The 26,389-nt window shown below is 39.4% G+C and overlaps 1 protein-coding gene across 1 annotated transcript in view; it reads right to left on the bottom strand.

The window, feature by feature from the left end:
• Positions 1–26,389, bottom strand: part of PIGG (phosphatidylinositol glycan anchor biosynthesis class G) — a 2,654,828-nt gene that overhangs the window by 853,412 nt on the left and 1,775,027 nt on the right. Inside the window, exon 10 of the mRNA XM_044060932.1 lies at positions 9,845–10,036. Coding sequence (XP_043916867.1) covers positions 9,845–10,036 — 192 coding nt within the window. The remainder of the gene's footprint in view (positions 1–9,844; positions 10,037–26,389) is intronic.

Raw genomic sequence — 26,389 nt, forward strand, 5'->3', positions numbered from 1 at the left:
CAGAAAAAAGTGACTGTGAGCAAAGGTCCACTCCCCAAATCTAATGACCTCCTGACCTACAGAATGGGAAAGGCTATCCCCTTCAAGTCACAGGAAGTACGCAAACAGGAATAGGTAAGACATGCAAAGGTAAGCACCACCTTACATACAGCTATGAGACTGTCTCTACTAGTACTTGGAATGGTGAAATAGCCTTAAAATCATTTATTCTTTTAGATCATTAAGTTTTTGTAGATTGAAAACATTCTGGCAGTCACAAGGACAGGTTGGTGGATATATCATCAAAAGAGATTTTATTCCATGGGTCAGTCAAGGACCACTTCCTTTTTAGCGTTACAGTGATCTGCAGCAGTGACAGTATGAACACTTAGTGGAAGCAATTTTTCTAGTGGATACTTTCCATTCAAAACAGTATTTTTCCATAAGCTGTTTGAGGATTTACACCTACCCTGCCATTGACACACTTCACATTAACAGAAGCCAGTCTACTGAAATGAAACAACTTTCTCGAAATTTACTCAATGTTTGGACTCAGAAAAAAGAAAAAAAGGAAGAAGGGAGAAGCAAGTGGCTAAGTTTCTCATGTCATTCTAAGGGGATCCAGTATCTGTCTGCCTGGGATGACATGATTGACAGACCTCGATGCTTTGCCAGAGATGGCCTGCATCTGTCACCCCTGGGCTTCCGCATACTGGCCAAGGCTCTTGCCACCCCTATAGTGCCTTTTTTAGGTGGTGTTCCAAAGACCAAATTACCACCATAACAGCTACAAACAAATGCAATCTGATGGTCATGTTGCTCAATGCTAGAAGTCTAAATCTCAAAATACACTTGCTAGAAGCACTCCTTAAAATGGAGAACATCGACATTTGTGCTGTAACAGAGACCTGGTTCAAGGCAGCAGAAAGCACCCCTGCACTACCAGGCTATAGCTCTTTCCACACCTTTCAGTCCAAGAACTTGGACCGAAGCTCCAAAGGCAGTGATGTTTCCATTTTCATAAAGGATGCGCACACCTTCAGACTGGTAGCTCAACATAATGCATCAGAGATACTTCAGGTGCAGCTAACACTGGGTAAGACAATGATTCAGGTCGTAGCCTGCTATAGGTCCCCAACCATGTCTCAAGACTCACACTCCATGTTCCTAAACACCCTGGAGAATATATGGGTGCAACCTAACACTCTCATACTAGGCGACTTCAACTACCTCTCCATTAACTGGGAAAACTACTTATGTACCAATACACTTGCCCAACGTTTCCTGGAGTTCATTAATTCCAATGCCCTGGACCAACTCGTTCTTACCCCCACTAGAGGTAGCAGCATCCTTGACCAGGTCATTACTAACATGGGTGACCGTTCCTCTACACCAATAGTCAGCTCCTCCCTGGTTAGATCCGACCACAAACTAATAACCTTGGAAATCCACATCCCTCCCACCCCCCCATCCCCGCAAAGGTAACCACCATTAAAAACTTCTCCAAAGCTAACTTTGGGCTCCTAAAAACAGAGGTGGCTAACTTCACGGCACCCATGCAAATGGAGAATACTTGCATGACTGCTGAATCATACACCAATGCACTGTACGAACATGTACACAAATGCATGGATCTCACCATACCCAATAGAACCAAAACGCTCTCCCCCAAAAAAGGAAACCAATCTGGTGGTCCCCCGACACAAACTCTACAGCTGAAGGAGGAAACTGATGCGAAATAAGGTGAAGTCCCAAGACTGGAAAAAATCCATTATCAGCCTCAACAAAAAGTTGAGATCCCTCATCAAATCTTCTAAAGCTAGCTATGAAAACAGAATTGCAGCAGATAGTAAAGACAGCCACAAGGCTTTCTATAGTTATGTAAAGAATCTCCACGGCAATACCCAGATTTGCTCTGAGCAACTGCACAATGGTACCTCTTATGCCGAGCTGACAGATATTGCCAATATACTAGCCGACAGATTCAGTGCCAACTTTACCCCCCGCAAGGACCAAGCACAATACCAGTAGATTTCCAGGTACCCAGTATTACTGCTGCACAGGTTAAAACAGCACTGTCCAAGGCCATGAATACAGCTTCTATGGGACCTAACAATATCCCTGGCTGTGTTCTACATGAACTATAGAGTGAACTGGCACCTCACCTGTGTGTCCTGTTCAGTCACAGCCTCACCTCAGGCTTTGTCCCTATCGAATGGCGCAATGCTACAGTCATCCCTCTCCACAAAGGAGGAATGACTACAGACCCTGGGAACTATCGCCCCATTGCCTGATGAGTCTGATATGCAAAGCTATGGAGCACATCACCATGCACCTAATAAACAAGGATATAGGTAATCCCCAAACTCTGGATCCCATACAGTTTGGTTTTGTCAAGGGTAGATCATGCCTGCTCAACTTGGTCGACTTCTTTGAGTCAGTCACCAGAGCTGTGGATGAAGGCAAGGTGGCTCATACAGCCTACCTTGATCTGACCAAGGCCTTTGATACTATTCCCCACTCAGGAATCAAAAAAACTCACTAAGCTGGGCATCAACCCCTATATCACTAGGTAGGTTGCAAACTGGCTCACAGATAGAACCCACAGTGTGAAAGTAGCTGACTCCAAGTCAGACTGCTGACTAGTCACGAGTGTAGTCCCACAGGGTTCGGTCCTGGGTCTTCTCCTGTTTGGTATTTACTTTTCTGAAGTCCAGGCCAACAAGAAGAGACTCTGGCTGACAAAGTTCGCATACGATTAGAAGTTGGGAGTTATTATTAACTCCCCAAGTGATGTTGACATCCTACAGAATGGCCTCACTGAGACCAACGACTGGTGTCAGAACCATGGCCTTAAGCTCAATGCCAAATAATGTGTCGCTATCCCTTTTGGGAAAAACCCGGTTCCCATGAATCACCACATTGATGGTAGTTCACTGAACACAGAAGGCATTACAATAGATCTGGGAACACAGGTTTACAGCAACCTTTCTTTTGATTGCCACTGTGTTTAGAAAGTCCTTCAATGTGGCACATCTCATTACTAAGGGTTTTGCATCCAGGAAGAAAGAGGTCATTGTCTCCCTCTACTCTTCCCTCATTAAGCCAATCATCAAGTACAATGCCCCATTTGGCATGTACCTCACTAGATACCTGCAAAAAAGGCCACAAAAGTACCTCACAAAGAGGATCCTAGACCTTAAACACTTGTCCTATATGGGCAGACTCAAAAAACTCCAACTATTCTCTGTCTCATATTGCTTACTTAGAGTCGATCTCTGCTTGACTTACAAAGCCATGTCTGACCCAGCTCTGTTAGAAATGCTACATCTAAAGAAATCCCAGTCCCTCTGCACCACAAGCTCCAGAGACCTCAACCTCATTACCACAATCAACAGAACATACTGGAGGGACAGGTTCATTACCCAGAGACTGCCCATGTTATGGAACAGACTTTGCATACATGTCAAACAGAGCACCTCACTGGCCCTCTTCAACAGGAATCTTGATGAGTGGATTAGAAATAGAAAGTTCACCCCAGGGATCACTCCAGTGGTTCTACCCAACAGAGGCACTGGGAACTAAGGTTGGGTGGCACAATGCCAGGGTAATCCTATGGCTAAGCTTGTAAAGTCCCCAGGGCCTTCAGCCTAGTACACACCTATGAACTTAAGTCATGACTAGGATCAATTCTAATTAGTTTCAGCAGGAGTAAGGATCAACATCTTCTAAATTAAGTAATCATAACACCTTTCTATTAAATGCAGACAATGGTACAAATAATCAAGATAAAGGGGGAAAAAGCTGCTATAGGACAAATGCAATTATGTGTTAACTGTGACACAATATTAAGAACACAGAGCAGTTCATTTGTGTTTTATCTTGTGAATGTGGGACTGTGGAACTTTGGGGCAGCAACAGACACTGAGGTTTTGGAAGCATCACCAAACTTTGTTTAGCAATCTAAAATTGTGGTTAACTACATCCGGGGATGGGGAGGGGGTAGACAACTGCATTAACCAAAAGTGTTCGGAACTACTTTATGCCAAAATCCCATACTCACCAGTAGATGACGGCAAAAATGCAGAACCTTTCACAAGGAGCAAGAACCTCCAAGTTTCACAACTATTTACAAATGATTACTGATTCCTTTGCTATTTTGATATCAGGATTGACATCTTGGAGGTCCACATAACACATTCAATCTCCTTCTTGGAGAAATGGAAGGATGGACTGCACTGAAACCATGTAAAAGGACTTGTTTTAAAAATATGGTTTAAACCACATAAATTGAGACTGGATCTGACATTTTTCATTTTCTTGAGAGCAAAAAAGAATATATAGTTAATGCCTAGCCCTTACTGGTCTAGAGGGACTTACTGGATTCCTCTCTTCTATATAAGCTTAGAGTCTCTTCTCTTCCCACAGCCTTCTAATAAGCTGGGACATCTGAAAGGGAGGAACTGTGGTATGGAAAAGAAAAAGAAAAGGAAAGAAAAGGAACTGAATAACCTCAGGGTACTACTATCCTCACTCACCTGTCTAGTGTAATGATCATCCATGTCAACAGGCAACATCTGACTGCCTCCAGAGTGGAGCAGTTAGGAAAATCCTTACTGATCAGACTGAGGGAACCTATCCAAGGATATCATGGTATCAATGACAGTTCTGCTGAGGTTGTCCCCTCCCCCAGTTGGCAACCATTTTGAACACCGCGGTGGCCCTTGTAACCTCTTCCAAGACCTTTACTGATTTGCTGCTATTTTCCCTGCTTGTCTAATGCAACCAGGAATAGGTGAATTGGAAAGCTGAAATTTAAGCTAGACAACTGGTCTTGCCTTCTTGCTCCTGTTTTTGTAGTTCAGTCTGGGACAAAAGGAGGTACTGTCAGCACAGCTAGCTGGAATTTTGTAAATAATTATATGCCACATTGTGAATGTCAACATGATTCATATGCTTGTGTCACAAATGTATTAGAACTGTATGTTATGTGTATATCAAAATGCTGGTACAGAAGTGTATGTTGAACAGGGTTTGTGCAGTGCTGAGCTTGGGAGATGGATCCACAATGTACCCTACTGGAAAAGAACAGAAATGTATATACTCTATTGTAACTGTGTAAATGTATATATTTTAACAGTGGTAACTAGAACATAGAGGGTTAACTTGCAAAACTTCAAGAAAATAGTTGAAATTAAATTGTTTTATAACTGCGCCACAAAAGATGGTTTCAAAGCAGCAAGGAGACAGAATGTCTAAAACTAGGGAGCCTTCTGCATTGTTTTGTAAGAGTTTTATTGTTTTATGTCTTCCAGCAGCTGCAAACATCTGAGGGCTATGTATTTTCACAGGGAGATGTTAAATGCTGGCAGTTTCTAGCAATGGGGGTTTAGCTTGAGAATTAAAGTCAGATGACAAGAAGTGATGTCATCCTGCAAGCTAACCCTGCAGTAATATTTAATATTAATTTAAGAACTCTCTGAGAGAGACAGGGCATTTTGTACATTGTCGCTGACCTGACAGCAGTGAAAACTACCTTATAGTCTGGGCAGATGGGGGCATAGTTAGTAAACCTGTGGTAGCCTTTCCCAGGTGTGTGTGCATGTGAATAAATCAAACCTCAAAGTGTGTGTGTGTGTGTGTGTGTGTGTGTGTGTGTGTGTGTGTGTGTGTGTGTGTGTGTGTGTGTGCGTGTGTGTGTGAGAGAGCTACTTGGGCAGGGTCACGAAGCACTGGTTGGACAGAGAGGGTGCTGGAGGTCTTTGCTTGGCCATTCACCTGTTATCCCAACCCTATAGCTGTGCAGTGGGGAGTATTACTGGAGATCAGGAGAAAGATGAAGAAACCAGGCCCAGACTGACTGTGGTCTCTGTGTGCTCTTAAGGGAAATTGCAATTTACTGTGTTTGTACTTGTCATCCTTCCACTGTGTATGGCCCCCACTGTTGTGCCAGTGGTGAGGCTTGAGGCTCCTTGATTACTGGGTCAGTGCTGGGGTGTCACACAGTCTTTACTGTTTTGCTGAACAGCAGGTTTCCATCAAATGGGATTTTCAAGAAAATGGCCTTTGTATCTGCACTAAACTCAGGCAAAGCTAGGCCTTGTTTCTCATAACTATGCCAGTGTCAAACACCCTAAGTAAATAATTTTCTGCAATATGTGCAAGGTGTATGCTTAGGTTGGACCTGCAGGACAAAACTGACAATTGGGATGACAGTTTCTTTCAGTTCCACATCTTGCAATACTTCCAGAGTCTTGGATACTCTTTTGAAAAGTCCCTCTGGAACCTATGCATATGTTTCATACAGTTTACTGCCCTCAAGCTAAAGGTGGAGGATGAGTGAACTCAATTCCCAAGGCAGTTCATCAGTTGCGACTCCTTGTTGGGGGAGGGTTAGGCAGCTAGGCTCTACAGCATGGGAGCCTTTACTAAGTGTGAAATTAGCCTCAGGAGTACAAGCTACAGCTATCCATTCTGGAGGTCCCTATTCAGCTTCTCTGGTATAGCAGCTGCTACACATGGGTTCTCCTATGCTGAATTTGTCACCAAATGAATCCTCCTGTTGGGTGAGGGGACACCCAAGAAGAAGTCTTAGGCAACTGAAAGGCTTCCGTTATTATGAGCTTGAATTTAAAGGGGAAGCTAAGGTCCCATTCTGTTTCTGTAGAAATCATTCCTAGAATCCCTAAATTTGAGGTTACTGGAGGGAAGGTGTGAATGTCTCCTAATCCTCATACAAGTCCAGCATAGGACAACCTGGAGGTCAGTATACACACCTGGCATTCCTCAGAACTGCCAGAAGGGAAGATTCTGAAGATGCCAAAGAAGTTCTAGGCCTGGATGAACCTAAAACAATTGGGAATAGCCCACCAGTCACTGGCACTCGAGTACAGGAAGGACAGACATTAGTGGTAGGACACGTGATCTCACAGACATCATGGCAGTTGAGATCCATGTCAGAGGAGGTTCATGTAGACTAGCCTGAGTCATCAAAAATGGCACAAGATATGAGTCTATTTGAGCTAAAAGGTTCATCATTGAGGGGTCAATGCCCTGCCCAGTGCCAACCTTGATGGTCAAAGTCTTCATTAACATCCATGTTGATGCTGAGTGTATTGACACAAACTGCCTGAAGGCCAAGCTGGGGAAAGCATGGCTGACCCTAAGGAAGACAGTAGCAAAGATGGTCCTGAAAGCTTGACCCCTGAAACCAAAGTTAGTGTAACACCACCACCTCCCAACAATACTAGCATGCTCAACACCAATGACAGTGTCAACAATGAGACTGTGGAGAGTGAGGGGAGTGATACCACACTTGATACCACTGCCAAACTAAAGGCGCACATGGATATCATCTCTGACATTAAGGAGTCATCTTTTAAACAGGATTTGGGATCTGGACAGGACCCAGTAAAGAAAGATTTGACAAAGAAGAAGTAAGACTCATTCTGACTTTAGGAGGGGAGGAGACCTTTGAGCACATGTGCTACACTGAAAGAAAGGTCTGAAGCATCTTGGAATACTGCCATTCTGCTGAAACACAACACCTTGCCATGGCAGTCTTTACTGAGTGAGGATGAGAAGCTCTGAGGTCTGATTCTAGTGAAACAGGAGCTAGACTACTTTGTTTTGGTCTGGATAAAGCCTCTTTTAGCACAGTAAGTCTTGTGGAGAATGAAATCCCTGTCGTATGAGTCTTAGGGGAACAGTTTGGTCTGACTCCACAGCAGCTGACCTTTTGAGGACACAAGCAGGCTGAATGATAGGAGAAAAGGACTCTGTGACTGGACTGAAGGCCAGGACAGACTCTGGCTAAAATCTAATCCTCTAGCATTAACAACAGATGACTTGAATGCAGCACAGATACTGCATTTATATGAGAAATGCTCTTGTCCAAAGCATCTGAGAACCCTAGTATGGTGATCCTGTGGTGGCATCTTGGTTCCAGATTTATACTTTTTAAACCCCTTGAATTCTTTGGAAACATTTGTATTCTTAACTACAAACAGCAAAACAAATGCCACAACAAGAAAAACAAGCAACTGTAAATCTAGCAATGATGTGTTATAACTGTCAAATACATGTCAGCTTGTCAAAAGTACCACATAAATGTACAAAACTGAGCTGTAAAATGCAATAAACTCTATTATATAAAACTGACTGCAGGAGAATCTTAACAATGGCCCTAAAATGGTGAATGTAGCAACTGTAACATTAGCAATGAGTTCTGAAAAATAAGGGAAATGAATGACCTGAATGTGAAGATCTCTCTCTGTCTCTAACACACACTCACACGCGCGCACACACACACACACACACACACACACACACACACACACACACACACACACACACACACACACAGTTAGTGCTACTGGAAGAACAAAAATGACTTGGTACCAAATAAATTGTTAAAATAGCAGTGACAGCTTGAGGCTTTTCTCAAAGCAAAGTCTCACTTTGTGCAACTAAAAAGCTCTGAAGATAGGGTTCTTAGAAAGATGTGATCATGGGAAAATAGAAGGGGGCTTTGGTAGTCTAAGAAAATGACCACTGCAAGGCTGACTAAATCCTGCCACTCTGTCCTGGAGCTGGTGATGATGGAACTACAATTTTGGATTGTAAGACTCTGGAGGGAAAACTAAATATTAACAATTCCTGAAGATTAGCATCTCTCAAATGTTGAACTCATCCTCACTGGAGAAGCCTAGACCCATTTTAGGGGAGGCTCAAACAAGTCTGTAAAATGCTGTGTACTTAATATTTTAAGAATTTAGCACTGCTTTATGTGTGATCAGCTTATGCACAAAAGTCAATGAATTTGTGCTGTGACTACAAATCACTTGTGAAAGAATCGTAGAATGAGCTAGAGTTTCATTATTTAAAAAGTGTGCATGTGTGCGCATCCATGTTTGAATGTGTTTTGGGGGCTGTTTCAGTGTACTTTTCTATACTACAGCACATGATTTTTTATTTGTATGAGGAGGCCCTGAAAACCCTTTTAATATTTAGGGGAGGCTCAGTAACTTTACTGAGATTTGAGAGAGGCTACTTGTAACACAGTCCAAAAACTATGCCAGTTTAACATTCACAGTAACAAAAAAAGATGACAAATTAAATCATGTTTGACCCACTAGCATACCAATGACAGATTATTTACAGGTACAGCTAAAAAATGCTACGGGCAGGTAAGCATGTAAAATGACTATAATACAAGTCAGGAGACTCCTTCGGCACAATCATAAAAAAATAACATAAAGCTGCCTATTATTAACAGATTTACTGCTGAGAATTTTGTGTACTGCAAATTTAGTAACAGAGCTATACAAACAACAAAGGCAAAATACGAATCTTTATACATGTTACTGTAAGATAAAATAAAACACATTTTATTATTAGGAAATCAAACAGCTAGAAAACCTGTATTAAAATAAAGGATGAGAATGAAATATATTTCTCCACCTCAACAATACATCTTTTTAAACACAGCCACAAATGTATAAATGTGTAAATATAAATAAATGCATAATGTTTTCTACAAAGAAAAGACTGTAGGTTATAAAGTATGCCTTCTGCACACTGTTGACTTAATGTGATTTTTTTTTCTTATTCTAAGTCATATAAATTGTAAAATCATTGACTGTTATAACTCACTACTTGTTAATTTATTATGTGAAAATAGACAATATAATGCTGGTATAATGTTAGGAAACATGAGTAATGGTTTTACTGTGTGATAAAATATCATTTTCTCAATCCCATTATGCTCCAGCAGTTTCACAAATAACCCAGACATAGTCGTGGCATCCACAGTATTAAAAAAAAAGTTTAAAACATGGATTCAGAAAGATGCTGATGAACTTACTTGGAAATATCTTTGCTGACTTGTTGCCACGGAAACACCACATTTCCAATGGCTGCCCGGTAACTGTAGACTCCCAATAGCCCAAGTGCCAGTGCTATTTTAGAGACTAAGGAGCATCTCCTCTGAACCAGAATGAAGATCAGGAGCAAGGATGTAGCTGCTAGCAGGGACAGTTCAGCCCTGTGCTCTGAGCTGAAACCATAGAAAAAAATGAATATCATTTACTGTCATGGCTTCAAAAGGCTAGAGTTCACTCAAATAATGTGCAAGACTGATTTGATTTTACAAGTACACTGTATTTTATATAGATGTTTCTGACCTTCTGATAAATTTAAAACACATTATAAAAATGATAAGCTTATACCTGTTTCACTGAGTACTGTGATGATGAAGCAGGGGAAATAATCGGTTTATTTATGAGACAACCTAGAAAACCTACCAGGTGCAACTGTCTCTTTACTATCTTTGTTAAGGGGCTCAGAGCTGCAGTGTTTGCAAATGGAGACTGAGGGAATCAAACAAAGGACTACAAGATAAAGCAGTTGTCAGCCTTAACCATTTGTGCTAACCTGCTAGAGAGTGTTGCACAGCTGCACTTAGATCATTAAACAGTAGGACAAAGTACCCATTCATTTTCACCCTTCACATGCATGCACACAATTATTTCAGTTCTGGTACTGGTATACATTTTTAAAAAAATGTACTTTATTGCCTTCCTTTAGATTAATGCTTGTTTATACCACTTCTGAGCATCAGGTGTGAATTTTGTCAAATGCAGTTGTAATGTGGTTGGCAGTATACACTGGTGGTTAAGGGGATGAACTCAGAACTATACATCACAGGCCTGGGTTTGTTTCTGACAACCTCCATTTGGATACTTTGTAACTCTAAGCAAGTTATTATGATCTTGGTCAAAACAACCAGACCACATCTGTGCAAGCAAGCAGAAGTGTCCAAAAGGTATTACAGAGGAAGAAATGAATGTAATTCACAAGTGTCTCAAAATGCAGTATTGTTTAATTCTACGGAATACTTTCACTATATATAAACTTTATCACATGGTTGTAAAGCCACTAATCGGTAAGTTAGAAACAGCATGCACATTTTAAATGAGTGTCAAAATGTAAAAAACTTAAAAAGCAGCCTCTGCATAAAACAAACAAGTTTACCACAGTTCCAGGACACAATGCAACACTTCATGCCTCCTTTTCCATATTTGTATGGCTCTAAATACACTGGGGATACTATGCTGTTCACAAAGAACATTTTGACCAAATTACTGGAAAACCACAATATGAAAGCTTCTGCATAAATTCCAAAAAAAAAAAAAAAAAAAACTGGGATACTGACCCCTGCAACACATGGTCTATATGTTTAGAAATATCAGACTTGCACTAAAATACAAGCATGTAAACCAAAGAAAGGACTTAAGTCTAAGCTTATCATATTTCTATCACTCTTGTACAGAAGTGACACAAAGTTGCTCATCATATATCAACCATTTATCTACGCAAGTGAAAAAAGTTAATTTCATTGCAGTAGAAATGTTGATTACAATTAAACGTAATATTTTAATATGAAAAACATAAATGAACTTAATCTAATAAGAAAGCCCATACTTATGTAACCTAATTTTATTTCAAGTACACATAGTCTAATAATAAGCTTGATTTTAAACTTGAAAGTGTAAAGTATGCAAACCAAAGCACTATAAATAACCAACTACCAGCATACATACTCTATTTATAAATAATGTGTAATATGTCAATTATGCGACCTGAAACGTAAATCATGTTAAGTTAGAAAAGGCCAGCTGTACACACAAAATAACAGGATTTAAATATCCTTTACTAAATTATGCAAAATGAATGAAAAAATATTCAAGGCAAAAAAGGTCTATAAAAACCCTCCTGTAAACAAAAATGAGCACCTATAATGTCAACGGATATCCACTATTCCAGAATGATGAAGTGGTCCTCTTCCTTTCAGAAATCATGAATACTAATCATCCTTGAAAAATTTCCATATAAAAATCAAGTCATTTAAAGTTCTACTAGCTATCCAAAAGCAGTGAGCAGATGATAGACCTTGCCTGCATCAGAGTCCAAATCCGGGATGGAGCATGGAATTGCACAGCCTGAAAGACTGTCTCCAAAATCACAGGCAGTTGGCAGAGGGTATAGAGAGATATGGAATATTGCAACAAAACAAAGAGGACATGGCATATGGCTGGGTAATATTACTCTGCAATCTGGCAAAGAAGTGGAGGAGAGCTATAAGAAATGCTGCAAAAGGGGAGGGTGGACTTTGCTGGTATCACAGAAACAAAAGCCAGTGATAACAGGGGGTTGGATATGGAGGTGCCAGTGAATACATTGCTCAAGAATGCCACACAAGGGACACGTGGAGGTAGAGTAGCTACTTACACGAGGAAGGGTAGCAGAGGAAGAACAACTCAGGAATGGGGCATGGACAGATCCTAGGTTAAATGCTCTAGCAGGGGTGAGGAGATCTGATGGACTGATATCATCTCTAAGACACATCAAACATGAAGATGAGAGATGTCATGAAAGAAAAAAGAGTGGGGAAGGAAGAAGAGAAAGTTTGCTTTTTAAAAAATTATTGCCACTGCTCTATGTGCACTCAACAAAACATTTGTTCTTATTTTCATTTTATGTTTTGTGAATTCTTTGTATTTAACAATATACACTTATTCTTTGAGAAACTTTACACCCAGTCTAAACCTGAAAATGGTCCATGAGGATCAGTGCTCTAAACCCATTAACAAATAAATAAAAATGCATGGGGGATTTAAATCTTCTAGGATAAAACTAGATGATCTAAGTTATGTCATAGAGAAGGAGGAGTTGACTATGATCTTGGACCATGAGGGCTTAAGACAAATGGTGCAAGACTGTACCAAAAACGATAAAATTCTGGATGCCGTTGTAACCAATGCAGAATGGGTAATGGACGTCCAGGTTAAAACACCATTAGCCATCAATAATCATGACACTCTGTGGTACAGAATTGGGGAAGGAAAAGAATCTGAAGATAATTGCATGGGATTTTAGAGGACTGGGTCACACTGTGCTGAGATGAAGGTCAAGGAAGAGGTAGGAGTCTAGCAGTAAGGAAATAAGCTATGGGAATAGGTGAAGGCTGAATAATTTAGGACTATGGATTTTTTTTTCTATTCGCTTAACTGGAAAGTCAAACTAGGCCATGTAAGACCTCCTTTTCAGCAGAGGCTACAGAACTACTTACAACCAAATAGTAATAGACATTCCATAACACATTTTAAAGCACACAGTACTAGGCATTCCAAAATAATTTAATTTACAGCATACAGCACTGTAAACGCTGTCAGTTTCTACAGATTACAGTACTTTGATATGCAATATTATACACAATAAAAATAGGTCAGCTATACAGAGGTGACAAAAGATCCATTAGTGTTAATTATACACAGACTGAGGATGATAGTTACAATATATACAAAAGGAGTTTTATGTTGTGCTCACAGAAAGCCTAGAAGAGCTTCATGGAAATGTGGATGAAGGAAGTTTTTGTAAAAAAAAACTAGCCAGGATGATATTCACAATATATACAAAACAAGCACTAGGTTGTGCTGAAATACAGCCTTGTACTAGTAGAGTTGAGTTTCAAGGAAATGTGGGTGACAGACGTAGAAAAGACTAGACAGGTGTGGGAGAACAGTGGCTTAGCCGCATTTTAAGAAGGTGAGTGTACAGGTTCTCAGTTTGGCAAACAGAAAGAGGAGTCAGGTTCCAGAGTTTAGCCACATTATGGGAATAGGGCATATCTCCATGCAAGTTATGTGACTTGTGTTGATAGGAAAGGAATTTTTCATGGGAGTGTAGATCTCTAACAGAGAAGTACCACTGAGCAGAGATGCAAAGGCTGGACATTATGAGTGCTGGTAGGGAATAAAGTGGGTGAATTTCAACCAGGTATAATTGAGGTAATTAGGAAACTTCATTCATTTTTTGACTGCGGTGTGCCCTACTAGGGAGGGCAGTAGCAAATTTTGCTATTTTGTAATAGTATAGTTCCAGTCTATGTAAATGAGAGGAGTGTTGATTGGTGAATACTGGAGCTGCATAAAGTAGACCAAGAAGCAGATAGGCCTTGGTAACTGCTTTTTTACCATGTTCAATATATTTAGGAAATGTGGGTAACAATAATGCTGGTACAGGTCTCAAATTCTTTTGTTAAGCACTTTTCTCTCAATTATTAATGAGACATCATCAGAATAAACTCCATAAAATTAACAATCACATTTTAAAAACTTTTTGTTTCAGTCACATATCATAATCTACCCAATCAAATCTAATGCAGTGCTCTGTAACCACAGAAATCATCCAGTCACCAAAAATTATGTTAATTAAAACCTACACAGCTACTTTAAAATGTAAATTGCAAATTCATTATAAGTTAATAAAAAATTATTTAAAGTGAACATCTTCCCACATTAAATAATTGTAGACAGTAAAAAAAAATCCTAAAGATTTAAGTTTAAGAATGCAATTAATGGAAAGCATACCATTTAAACTGGGAGCTTACATAGCATTCGTCTTTAGCTGCCAATATAACTCCTGGTATTACAACCATAAATCACTTGCACCTCCTCTGGAATTCAAAATAAATTTTTTAATGCCAAAAGAACAGAAATCTATGGGCTGCATTTTTACTTATATGTTTTGCCAAGGCACTGCTGTTATTAAATCTATTAATATGGTACATGTGTTCATATATTATGTCCTTAAAGCATCTAGTTGCCTTACCAATGTAAAAACCTTTACAGTTTTGACACAGTGCAATGTACACAACACCACTAATTTTACAATTACAGCTAAAGTCAAGTTGAATTGTAATATTTCTAATCTGTACACAGTTACCTTCCAAGATAAACTTATAATAGCTACAACTCCCACATTTAAATGAACCCCCTCTATGGTCAAGGTACTCTTTGTTTTTTGGTCCAGTTCATTCGACCATGTTTTTAAACAAAAACTGCTAATATTTGGTTTTGTAGAGGGCCTCTAGTATTTGAAATGTGTTTTAATAGTGTATTAAAGCTGAAGATTATTGTTGATGGTGACACCTAATACATTGGCATTTTACACTATGTCTAGTGTTATACTTGGCTCCCAATTGAAATCTCTGCACTTGAAATGCCAAGCACCAAAAAGCAGAAAAAAAAAAAAACCCAGAGAACAGCGTACCTCGAAAATTACTCTTCTCCTTAAAACTTCATTTTGCTGGGGGGAGGGTGGACAAGCCCCCTGCACCCCCACACTCCCATAACTTATATATACCAACTCCAAGACACCATACTTCAGAGAAATGGGAATATGCTGAGAAATAGCATCTCAGACTTAGTATATGTAAGTCCATTCTTTTGGTCATTCAGTCTCCATCTCTTGAATGAGTAAATGAAGCTCATTTAAGGAACAGGCTAAGCAAATGAATGCAGAATCATTGGTGTACTGAATGTGGGCCTAAAGCAGTGTATAAATTATTAATGAATGTATTGCATAATAAAGGTCCAAATCTTGATCCCTGAGGAACACCTATCTCCACTGAGAGAAAGGTGGAGTATTTGGTCTGCTATTTGATGCACTGGCTTCCATCACCAAAGTGAGTTTTGAACCACAGAAAGATCTCATCAGCCAGGTGGAGATCTTTGGGGGTTTGCACAGAAGTGGGTAGGAGACTGTCAAATGCTTTAGACAGGTCCAGAAAGGTTGCTCAGACTAGATGGGCATTGTCATGATGTGAGTTACTATTGTTAAGAATGGAGAGTGAAGCCGGAGTTATACTACAGTTTGGTCAGAAACCATGCTGCATAGGGGCTAGTTGCTTATTTTCAAGGAGGTACTCATGTAGCTCAGACAGGACACATCACTCCAGTATTTTTGACAGTGGGAGGAGAATAGCTATAGGTCTGTAAATACTCAACTCAGTTGCGGTGTCTCCCTGCGGAAGTATGATAAAAGTCTGTTTCCATATATTAAATTCAGTATAGCTATGCTGATGTTCCCACCCTGAATGACACCTCACCCGACACCCTTTCTCACCCTACCCTAACACTTTATCTAACATTTCTCACATCAACCATACTATCTATCCTTTGTCCCCCTCTACCCATTGTTCACTATGACTTGTTTTTCACCCTTTCACTTGTCCCTCCTCTACTCCAAGAGCTTTAATCACCCTTCTCTCACTGTTTTTGCTATCTTTATTACACTCTCCACAAACTTCTGTCACCTTGTTACTTTTGCTCAAACTTCTGTCACCTTGTTACTTTTGCTTATAAGTCACCTTCTTGTATTAAGTTATATTAATATTCTTCTCTTTATCTACTCTTTGTCTTCTTATTTTCTTATTTTTTTTTTCTAAGCAACTAAACGATACATACATACATACACACACACACATATTACACTTAGTATGCACATGCTGAAACATAAATAAATTAAAATAAATAAATAACTATTCTAGGGACACAGGATTCTGTCTTTTTATTTTCTTCAGGTATTTTGGGTTTCTAATACCATGACGGGAATGGACCCCATTCCTAAGTCAATGTATGATTAAATTTCATGAAATTAGTATTGTTAGTATTATTTTAATATTTGATGTTAGCCAGAAGTGTTCTTTGCAGCACCCGCACTGTGCCCAGTAATGCCTCCTTCTGTAATTTGTATTGGGTTACATGTATCGGTAACATATCTAAATACGATTGTAAATTCTTTTTATAAGACCCATTGCTCCTACTACTATTGGAACTATATGGGTATCCTTCTTCCACATTGCCCTGGTTTCTGCCTGCAAATCCTGGTATTTTATGATCTTGTGTCTCTCTGTACATAAGACACTGTAGTCACTGGGTGTCGCAGTTTCAATCAATGCTACTTTTGTCTTCTTTTCATGGACTACTACATCTGGTTTTCTCATATCTATTTCTTGAACTATTGGTAATGGGGGAATCCCATGTGATAGAAATTTCATTATTTTCTATGATGCTTTGCGGCTTATATTTCCAGTATGTTTTAGCCACTTAAGTACTGCAATGTTTGCACAATCCCCAATGCAACAGTCTTGCCACATTATTATGCCTTTCAGTATACAGTCCTTCTGCCATTAGTACATCACAACCAGCAGCAAGATGTGTGACTGTTTCCAATTCTGTTTTACAAAACTAGATAGGCGAGGGTTTCTGCTGATAGCTTGTTGTATCCTGCAGGAATATTGCCTGCTGCTAGTTTCATCTGACTTCTGCAACAGTGTAATGTTTGTTGTTGTAGTTGTAGGGACTAGTTTAAGGGTGAAAGTGGGAGAGTTTATAGGTTTAAGTGGGCTATGGGTAGTGATTTTGTAGATAAGTTTTTGATCAGTGCTGAAGCTGCATTAATGAAATGGGAATTACAGGTGCTTGCTGTTCATGCCATTGTTCTGTGGAACTGAGTTGGGATTGGAAGGTTTTCCTGGTTTTAGGAGTTTGTTAAAAGGTGCCCAGAAGCTTTCTGTGTTGTTTATTTTGTATAGAAAAGTGGTATTTATGTCTTTGTTTACTAATGTTATGAATTTTTTTTATGTAGATTTCTGCAGTTTTGATAGCTGGAAGGGGTTTTGTTGGTCTGCCAAAGCTTCCAAGCTACATCTCTTTTTTCATTAGATACTTTGTTGACCTAGTAAACCAAGGGGCTGAATGCAATTTTACTTTTTTTTCTAAATGGGGCTTTTGTATTATGGATGGTTAGGAAGATATTGTTAAATGTTTCATCTGCCGTGTCTAAAGGAATTTACTCCAGTGGATGCCAGTTACATTGCTTAGGGGTGGATATGAAAGTGCCAAGATTAAAGTTTGTTAAATTAACTAGACTGCAGTGGGGAGTTCCATGGGATTTTTTTTTTTTGAGAGCCAAGAAGATAGGTATATGGGGGACTGTATAGTGATACAGTACATATTGCTTTCTTAGGGTTAATCTGAAGGAAGCCAAGTAGAAGTCCAACATTATCAAAGGGTGGTATGTCATGTGGATATGGTGGATATGTGATGTACTTTGGTACATGATAGCTACACCTTCAGCTCTTTCTGTTTTGCAGTCAAGCCTTAGGATATTAAATCCTTGTAATACAAAGTCCGTTTTGGTAGAAGTATCCATATCTCTGTGTGTATAAGTAAAGGAAGGAGAAAAAAGGCAAAAACAAAGAAAAGTTAAATGCGGCTACACTGGAATGTGAGCCTGGCAATTAGGGCAAATTATACGGTCGCTCCACAAGGAAGCTAACAGTAAGGCAACAAAGACAGTGAGGGCAGCAGAGACAAAAGCTAAAGGTGAGCTAGCAGAAGGGATCAAGGAGGGAAGCAATGACACTTCAGTTCCACAGTACATCTGGTTAAAGGCCAGTCAGTAGTTTAATACTCTAATAGTACCAAAATTGCAGGCAAAAACTGAATTGTTAGCAAAATAACAGTTCAGGTCATAGCTATACAATAAAGGCATTCCAAATATTTCACACAAATAAATACAAAATCTAATAAGCCTGCAGAAGTAGTGGAAGATGGCAAGACAGAAGAAACACAAACAGTGTATGTGGATATGGCATCAAAAGAAATCTTACATTTATAAAAACAATACAGAAAGTGGCCATATGTAATAGAGCAGGCAGCTGCAGTCACTGCATTGACCAAAACTGTGGACTACTTCAAGTAGTAAATGTACATATTCAGCAGCAAGCAGTCAGTGTAAAGTTGCCATAGCAAATTAAAATAGCTGCAATTCTTGTGGAAGCTACGTAATGTATTTTTGGGAAGCAAGCTTACCCTCTCTGCTCCTACAATCCAAAGTGTACACAGTTCAAGAAACACCAGATCTGTTTCCTGAGCCTCCCATGCTACTGAAATGCAATGCAATAAACAAAATTATTTGCTGTTAAAATATGCAGACATAAAAACAGACCCTGAACCCTCTATATGTACAGAAGCAAAATTATGCAACAATACCTGACAGGGTGAGTGTTACTATTCTATCTGTCCTCCCCTGCTTCCTCCTATTCCATTTAGAGTTTTGATCCTCTTGCAGCCACCCTGCCTTAAGTATTTTATTCCTGTAGTTCAGGCACTTAATCCATGGCACTTCATCTCTTCCCAGTGGTTCTTTATTTTCCCCACTCATTTCCATCCTCTTTGTCCTGCTGCCCCAGAGGCCTCTTTGGTTTCAGCTTTGGGGTTTACTCTGCCTCATGTAAAAGTGTTATGGAAGAAATACACTATGATACCTGCATCCAACACACTAACTCACTTTTAGATTCACTGGAGGTGCATATTGCTCCAGACCTTTAATGTGGGACAATTTCCAGGACATGCAGAACATGCCACAAGTAAATTCCTCTGGTTTGAATCTTTGTGGGGTTTTTTTGTGCTCAAGTCCCTTACAGAATATGTTCCTCTTTGCCTCGCTCTGCTTTTCTTACTGTTCCTTTTCTCCTTATTTATGAGTTGGTAGACCTTTTTCACCCTTCCTTCACTTGCCTTCTCTCATTCACTAATGCCCAAGCTATTTTTTAGTCCTTCTACCATGTTCTTCTCTGTCTGTGCTTCCTGAATCATTCTCTTCTGATCCACTGACAGTGAGGGTATAGATCTTTGGGTCTATTTATTTAATTAATCAGCTGCCAGATATTATAGATGGTGTTCCATTTATCTAGGGTTTGTAGCTTCAGATTGCCCTAGCTTATGCCCCTCTCTCATACTGTCTCCATTTTCCTATCCATCTGAACAGTCTATGCTTTGATTTAACCTAAGAAACAGTTTCGTCCTCCCATTTCAGTTTCTTTGCTAAGCCACAAGCTCTGTGTTTCTCTGCAGATTTCTTCCTTTTCCCACCACAGCCTAATTACTTGTCAGTTTGGATGCCAAGCTTGACAACTCACACAGTGTTAATTTGTTCTAGTCTTCCTCCTTTTTCATCTTTCTGTTCATTAACAATCACTTTTAATGTCTGATAACTCACTTACACTAAAGCTCTGCTTTCATTTGTGCTCCATTCTTGGTGTTTCACTCCTAAATGTCTCCTAAACTTTACTTACATAGATTGCTATGCCAAGGCAATTGCATCTTAGAACCCCCACCCCGCCACACATATCCAATCTGAAACTTAAGTGTAGGGTCAGCTATATTCCTCTTTGCTATACAGCATATAGTTTAAAGTTTCACATCCCCTTCTGTTTTGTTGCTGCTGCTGTTTACTGCATTGTTTTCCAAATGAATAAAAATATAGTTCCATTCCCAACTTTAACAATGCAGAACTAGTCATAGGAATCCTCAAAATAAACAACTTCAAAAGTATCTGTATTATAACCATCTATATCCCTCCTGGAGACAACTCCTCCACCCTAGAGAATATTCTCTGTTGGGCCTCAAACAATATTAAACAGGAAACTTTCATTCTAGGTGATGTAAATATTGATTGGAATAATATTAATAACAATACTCCCCTTCAGTCTATCAATCTTTATAATTTTACTCAACTAATAAACAACATTACCAGACCTAACAAAACCAACCCTCCAGGGTCCATCTTGGACTGGATCCTAGTCAGCCACCCTAATAATATCTCCAACTCAGGTACCTTACCTGACTCATTAAGTGATCATCTCCCAGCCTTTATTAACCGTAAAACCCAACAGCTCCCACACCAACAACAATATGTCTACTCTCGCAACCTAACTAATTTTAATCCTTCTGTATTTTCAGAAACCCTTCAACTAACAAACTGGGATTCTCTAAACACTCTTCCCCTAGATGAAGCCCTTGAACTCTTTAATACTACCTTCCTTAAAATCCTAGATTCCCAAGCCCCTCCCATTACAAAAGGATAAAGTTCAACTCTGCCCTTGGCTAACTAAAGACACTAAAACTCTAATGCGACAAAGGGACAAAACATGGAAACTATACAACAAAAATAAAAACCCAGCCTCTTTACTGCAATTTAAGCAACTCCGTAATCTTGCTAAAAAACTTATTATAAAGGATAAGAAATCTTACTACGGCAAACTTCAGTCCTCCTCACAAATAATCCCAAAAAATTCTGGAATTCCATCAATTCTCTCTTACATCCAGGTACAAAATCCAATCCCTGTCCAGACAATAATAAGACTGACACTGAAATAGCTACTCTCTTTAACTCGTTTTTACTGGCTCAATAGCTGAACTGACTAAATCCTTCTCCTCTTCCACCCCTACCCCTAACCCAAAGCATCCTTCTACACCCATCCCTCACTCCAACTCTTATAACCCACCTCCCACTTTCATTCTACATCCCGTGTCTACCACCAGTATCAAACATCTTCTTCGTAAACTCAAACCATGCTCCAATGCCCTGACAACATTCCATCACTCTTTCTCAAGCTTGCAGCTAATGGCATTGCCATACCTATCAGCATTCTCATCAATAGATCCATCCAAGAATCTTATGTTCCCAAACTTTGGAGAGCTGCCCACATTCTGCCCCTCCATAAAGGAGGCAAAAATAATACCATCTCTAACTTCCGCCCAATAGCAATTCTTTCCCCAATCTCAAAATTCTTGAAAATGCATATACCAGCAACTCATGCCGTACCTTCTCGATAACCATCTCCTCTCTCCCTCACAACATGGGTTTGGCCTGGCCACAGTACCATAACGCTCTTCATTCCTTCCTAGAAATTGTCAACCAAGCCCGTGACTCTGGAAAAATTGTCTCCTCTGTTCTTCTCGACCTTTCTAAGGCCTTCGACACTATATCCCACACTCTCCTTCTCAACCACCTCTCTAACCTCAATCTCTCCCACAACTCTCTTTCTTGGTTCAGAAGTTATCTCTCTGATAGATCCCAAGCTGTGAAATGGAAAACTGGTACCTCAAAATTCCTACCTACCCTACGGAGTCCCTCAGGGTTCTATTCTCGGCCTTTGCTCTTTAACATCTTTATCAATGATCTCCACTCTTCTATTCCTCTTGCTCAAATAGTACAATACGCAGATGACTCCACTGTTATCTGCTCTGCCTAACCTTCCGAGCTCCAAGCCAAAACCCAATTGGCCTTCACAACCATAGAAAATTGGATGCTTCAAAATCATCTTTCCCTCAATGCCAATAAATCCCACATCATTCTCTTCTCCCCTTCAAAAGCTCTGACTCCTGATAAGTCATCCTTCATAATTTCCAGCCTCTCCAAGTCCTCTATAGAAGTTGTTAGTAGTGCTAAATTACTCGGAGTAACCATTGATGAACACTTGAAATTTAATATTCATATTCAACTTAACATAAAGAAAACTCATCAGAAGCTCGGTATGCTTTATAGAAATGCAAACTTTATTACTCCATCTTCAAGACAAACTCTCGCCACTACCTTCCTTCTCCCTTCTCTGCTGTATGGTGCTCCTCTTCTATCCAATCTCCTCTTCTATCTCCACAAAACTTGAAAGTTGCTACTACAAAATTGCCAAATTCGCTACTAACTCGCTCATTCTACACACCACTGCATCTGCCTCCGTAGTCTTCAATGGCTAGAACTCCTAATCAACTCAATTTCCTCCAACTTACTACTGCACACAAATTAATCTTTAAACCCACTGCTTGCCCAGCATTATCTAATACCTTAACCATATACACTCCTCCAAGGCCCCTAAGATCTAGCCACCAAAATCTTATTTCAGTTTACAAACCCAAACGACCCCCTGGCCCACTCCTACTTTCCCATACTACAGCAAAAATGGAACTCGCTTCCTTCCCTTCTAAGAGCCACTACAAGCTATGAACACTTTAAATCTCTTCTTCATTCTCACCTTTTCCAAAATTGGAAATGTAATTGTATACTTCCTACCTAGATCTCTATTTATCCTAGTTCCATTCCACCCCTGGTTCCCCTTCTTCTGACTCTCTCCCTAGCTCCCCTCTCTTCTACATTATCTCCTCCTTCCTCCCTGAATAAACCCTTTATTTTTCTTCAAGTGCTATGCTTACTCTCTCCTTAAATCTTTTGACTTTTTTCTTTTTTTTTTTTCTCAAGGTGGTCTCCTGGACTCATCCATAATTTGAACATTTAGTATTCTGTTCTTTTTCTATCCTGTTCTTACTCCTCTCCTTTAATTTCTTTGCTTCTTATTCGTTTCTCCCATGCATCCCTGCTCTTGCATTCAAACTCTTTCTATAATTTCCTTTCCTTTCCCACTTTACTAACATTCACAGTTTCACTAATATATCTTTTTCTTATGTTTTGTGCCCAATGCTCCTCTTTCTTGTTTGGAATTTGTTAAAGTATTATGCTATTAGAACAGAGTGTGTTTTTGTATGTATTAGTTTAGATCTTTTCTGCTGTGTTTTTGTGTGTAATGTATTATCGTGGAGCTTTTCTCCCCGGGCCTCCACTGAAAACGGGCTTTCGGGCCCAGTGGACTTCCCCGGTTATCAAACTGGAAATAAATAAAATAAATAAATAGTTCAGATGAGCTAACAAGAAACTTTTTTCCACTAAAGTGAAAGAGAAGCATCTCTATCTACTAAACTGTTTTCAAGAGTTGCAGACTTCTTTAAAGGTCAGTGCCAATGGAAACATGTTTACCTAACAAGTTTTCTTAAATTAACATTCTAATCTTGTCACTGGAAGAGTAATGTGGCTAAGCTTCTTGGTGATTCCCAAGACATACAAACCTACATAAAGACAGGCAAGCTGGCTGTATGCAAGGGGTAGTTATAGTCCAACATTCTGGATTTGGGAGAAATGATTATTTTGGGGCAAATGATTTTACCTGGTGGTGTAAACCTTGGCTCTAAGATGACTGTCACTGTTGAAGCGATACCCCAACACCATGTGCAAAAATGGGAAAAAGGGACTGTAAATGGATGGATGGACTGAGTTATCTTGCATTTAATCAGAAGTGAAAGAAAAAAAGGAATATCACTTTTAACTGGTTATAGTTTGAAGTACTTTGGGCATATCTGTATCCTTGTACCCCTCATGGTCAGACTACACATAAGTGGGAATAGTCTGTGTGATTGACATGCCAAATGGCCATTGTGTCATATGCAAATTATGCATGATTGACTGACATGCAGATCTGCCAGTGACATCATGCATAAACTAGGAATCAAAGCAATGTCTTACCAGTAAGTCTCGAAAAACAGGAGCTGTCACCATCTGAACAGTAGTGCTTTAAAAGTCACTCAAACCTTGCTGATAAAAAATTACTCCTTCACATAGCCAAGGAAGGTAAACCTTTTCTACCACTGGGTGAGAAAGTTAAGCTAGTTCAAGATTTTGTCAAACTGGTATTAACTGCATTCATCCCAGTGCCTATAGCACCTGGACAGTGTGTCATGTTCTAGCCTAACCTAATTTTACTGTTTTATTGTTTTAGCTGTAGTTATTTAGTTTACATTGTTGAAAACATGAAGCATGGAAGACGTGGCTCTATTATCAGTATATATATATATATATATATATATATTTTTTTTTTTTACTTGTGTAATTAATGCTAATGTTTAATTGTGTAATTCACTTAAAGTTAGGCTGTACTGACTTGCAGAATACTGATGAGGCCAGTGAGGACATCTCTGAATATTCAATAAATATTCATACATGTCACCAGGTGTTGGGTGTTAAGTGGGATTTGGGTAGGCCTTGCTACTGCGCATCTGTGAGGGGTACTAGGATACACTTATGCCATACTTTGTTTAGTAAAGTTTTGCTGTACTTTAGATGACTTACTTGATTTTATTTGTGTGTGCAAACATTTGCATCCACTTAGTTACAAAAAGGTACTAGAAAATAAAACAGTTTGACTATGCTGATTTCAGATTTAATTCACCAGAAGTCATCAAGCTACAGTTAGACACGGTTCCTTCAAACAAGATAAGGTTTGATCTTTTTGTTTCCAAATGAAGTGAGATAACAGGTGAGCAAATCTGAGTATTTCTCCTTACCTCTTGTTACAACTTACTTAGCATAATTACCTTCTAAATACATATTATGCTTACTGAAACAGTCAAAAGCTTTCTTTATGGGTGAAGCACATGTGGAACATGGTCAGTCTACATCTTCACATGAACAGCAGAAAGCTCAGATGCTAAGGTAAGACATGTTCTTCATGTGTAGCAGTTTGGCTGAAGGACATAGCACTGTACTGCAACACATACAAAAAGAATGGATACTGTAAATATGTGGGGAAACCATCTCAGTTATGTGGGTCAGCTTTGTTTCTGCATTCTTCAGTAAGTTCCCATGTGATGTAGCACACCAATTACAGTGATGCCAATACAACCTTTGTAGTTTTTAAGTAGCTTTGAAAAATGCAAAACAGAAAAGCTTCACAGTGGCCATGTTACCTGTACAGACCTTATTGGCAGTAACTTAGAATAACTGATCACCCACTATGAAATAAGGCCTTGTGACACATTTGAACCACAATGTCAAATGCCACCAAAAACCTATTTTCTAAACAAGTGGATATCAGCAGGGTAAATAGCACCCAGTACAAGCATACTTAGTCCTATCCACTCTCACAGTGGGAATGTTATCTACTGAAAATGGGTGCAGTTGCCAGTTATTATGTACTTAGCACTTCAGTAATGACATCAAGGGTATGTGTTCACACAAGTTTACAGTTGTGACATGGCTGCCATAAATCTACATTATTCTTCCAAGAAACCAGAAACCTTCATTACCTCAGGCAGCCAACCCCCCCCCCCCCCCAACAAAAAAAAAATTCTCAAAAGGCTCCATACAAAAAAAAACTAACATGTTTCATACAACCAAATCCTTTATACTTATCTGGATTCATTTCTTAACCTTTCAACACAAAGTAGTACTTCACCATATACAATGCCCTCTTCATTCATGTCCTAGTCTTCACTAAGAGAACCAAGTGACCCACGCACTACTGATTAACAGGGTATACACCCCTCCACACCAAATACCTGGCATCCTAAAATTTTTGTTTAGATGTGTTCAATACCCAAGCCATACATAATGCAAACAGGAGTGGATTCACAAAAAACCCTGTTTGATACCCCAACACAGACAACACATTACCTGTATCTATTCTGGATAACTCACTCAATTTTTTGGGAAATAGACCACTAATGGACCCCAGGACAGGTACCCCCAGTCATCTAGTAGGCACTGATTTACTGCCATTTGCACATCTCTTGAAGTTCTCTACATGGCTGGTTTGAGTGAGCAATTCCAAGGCATCTTTGAGGAAAACTCTTTTTGTTTCATATATTTAGGACAGCTCACTTATATATAAGAAGTATGTTTAATAGTTTAATTTTTCTTTCATTCTTTTGATATTTATTTGCTATATTTACTGCATTTATGCACATTTTCAGCTCCTGATTCCTGTTAACTATTTTACATTAAGAATTAAATAAGTTAAATGACCTTCAAAGAGAACTCTACTCTGGCATGCACCCTCACATCTTGTACAGGACAAATATAATTTCTGCTCCTTTTGCTTAGTGAACAACAG

The sequence above is a fragment of the Protopterus annectens genome, chromosome 2.part0 (genome assembly GCF_019279795.1).
Source record: "Protopterus annectens isolate FY-2018-M chromosome 2.part0, PAN1.0, whole genome shotgun sequence".
NCBI classification, from domain to species: Eukaryota; Metazoa; Chordata; order Ceratodontiformes; family Protopteridae; genus Protopterus; species Protopterus annectens.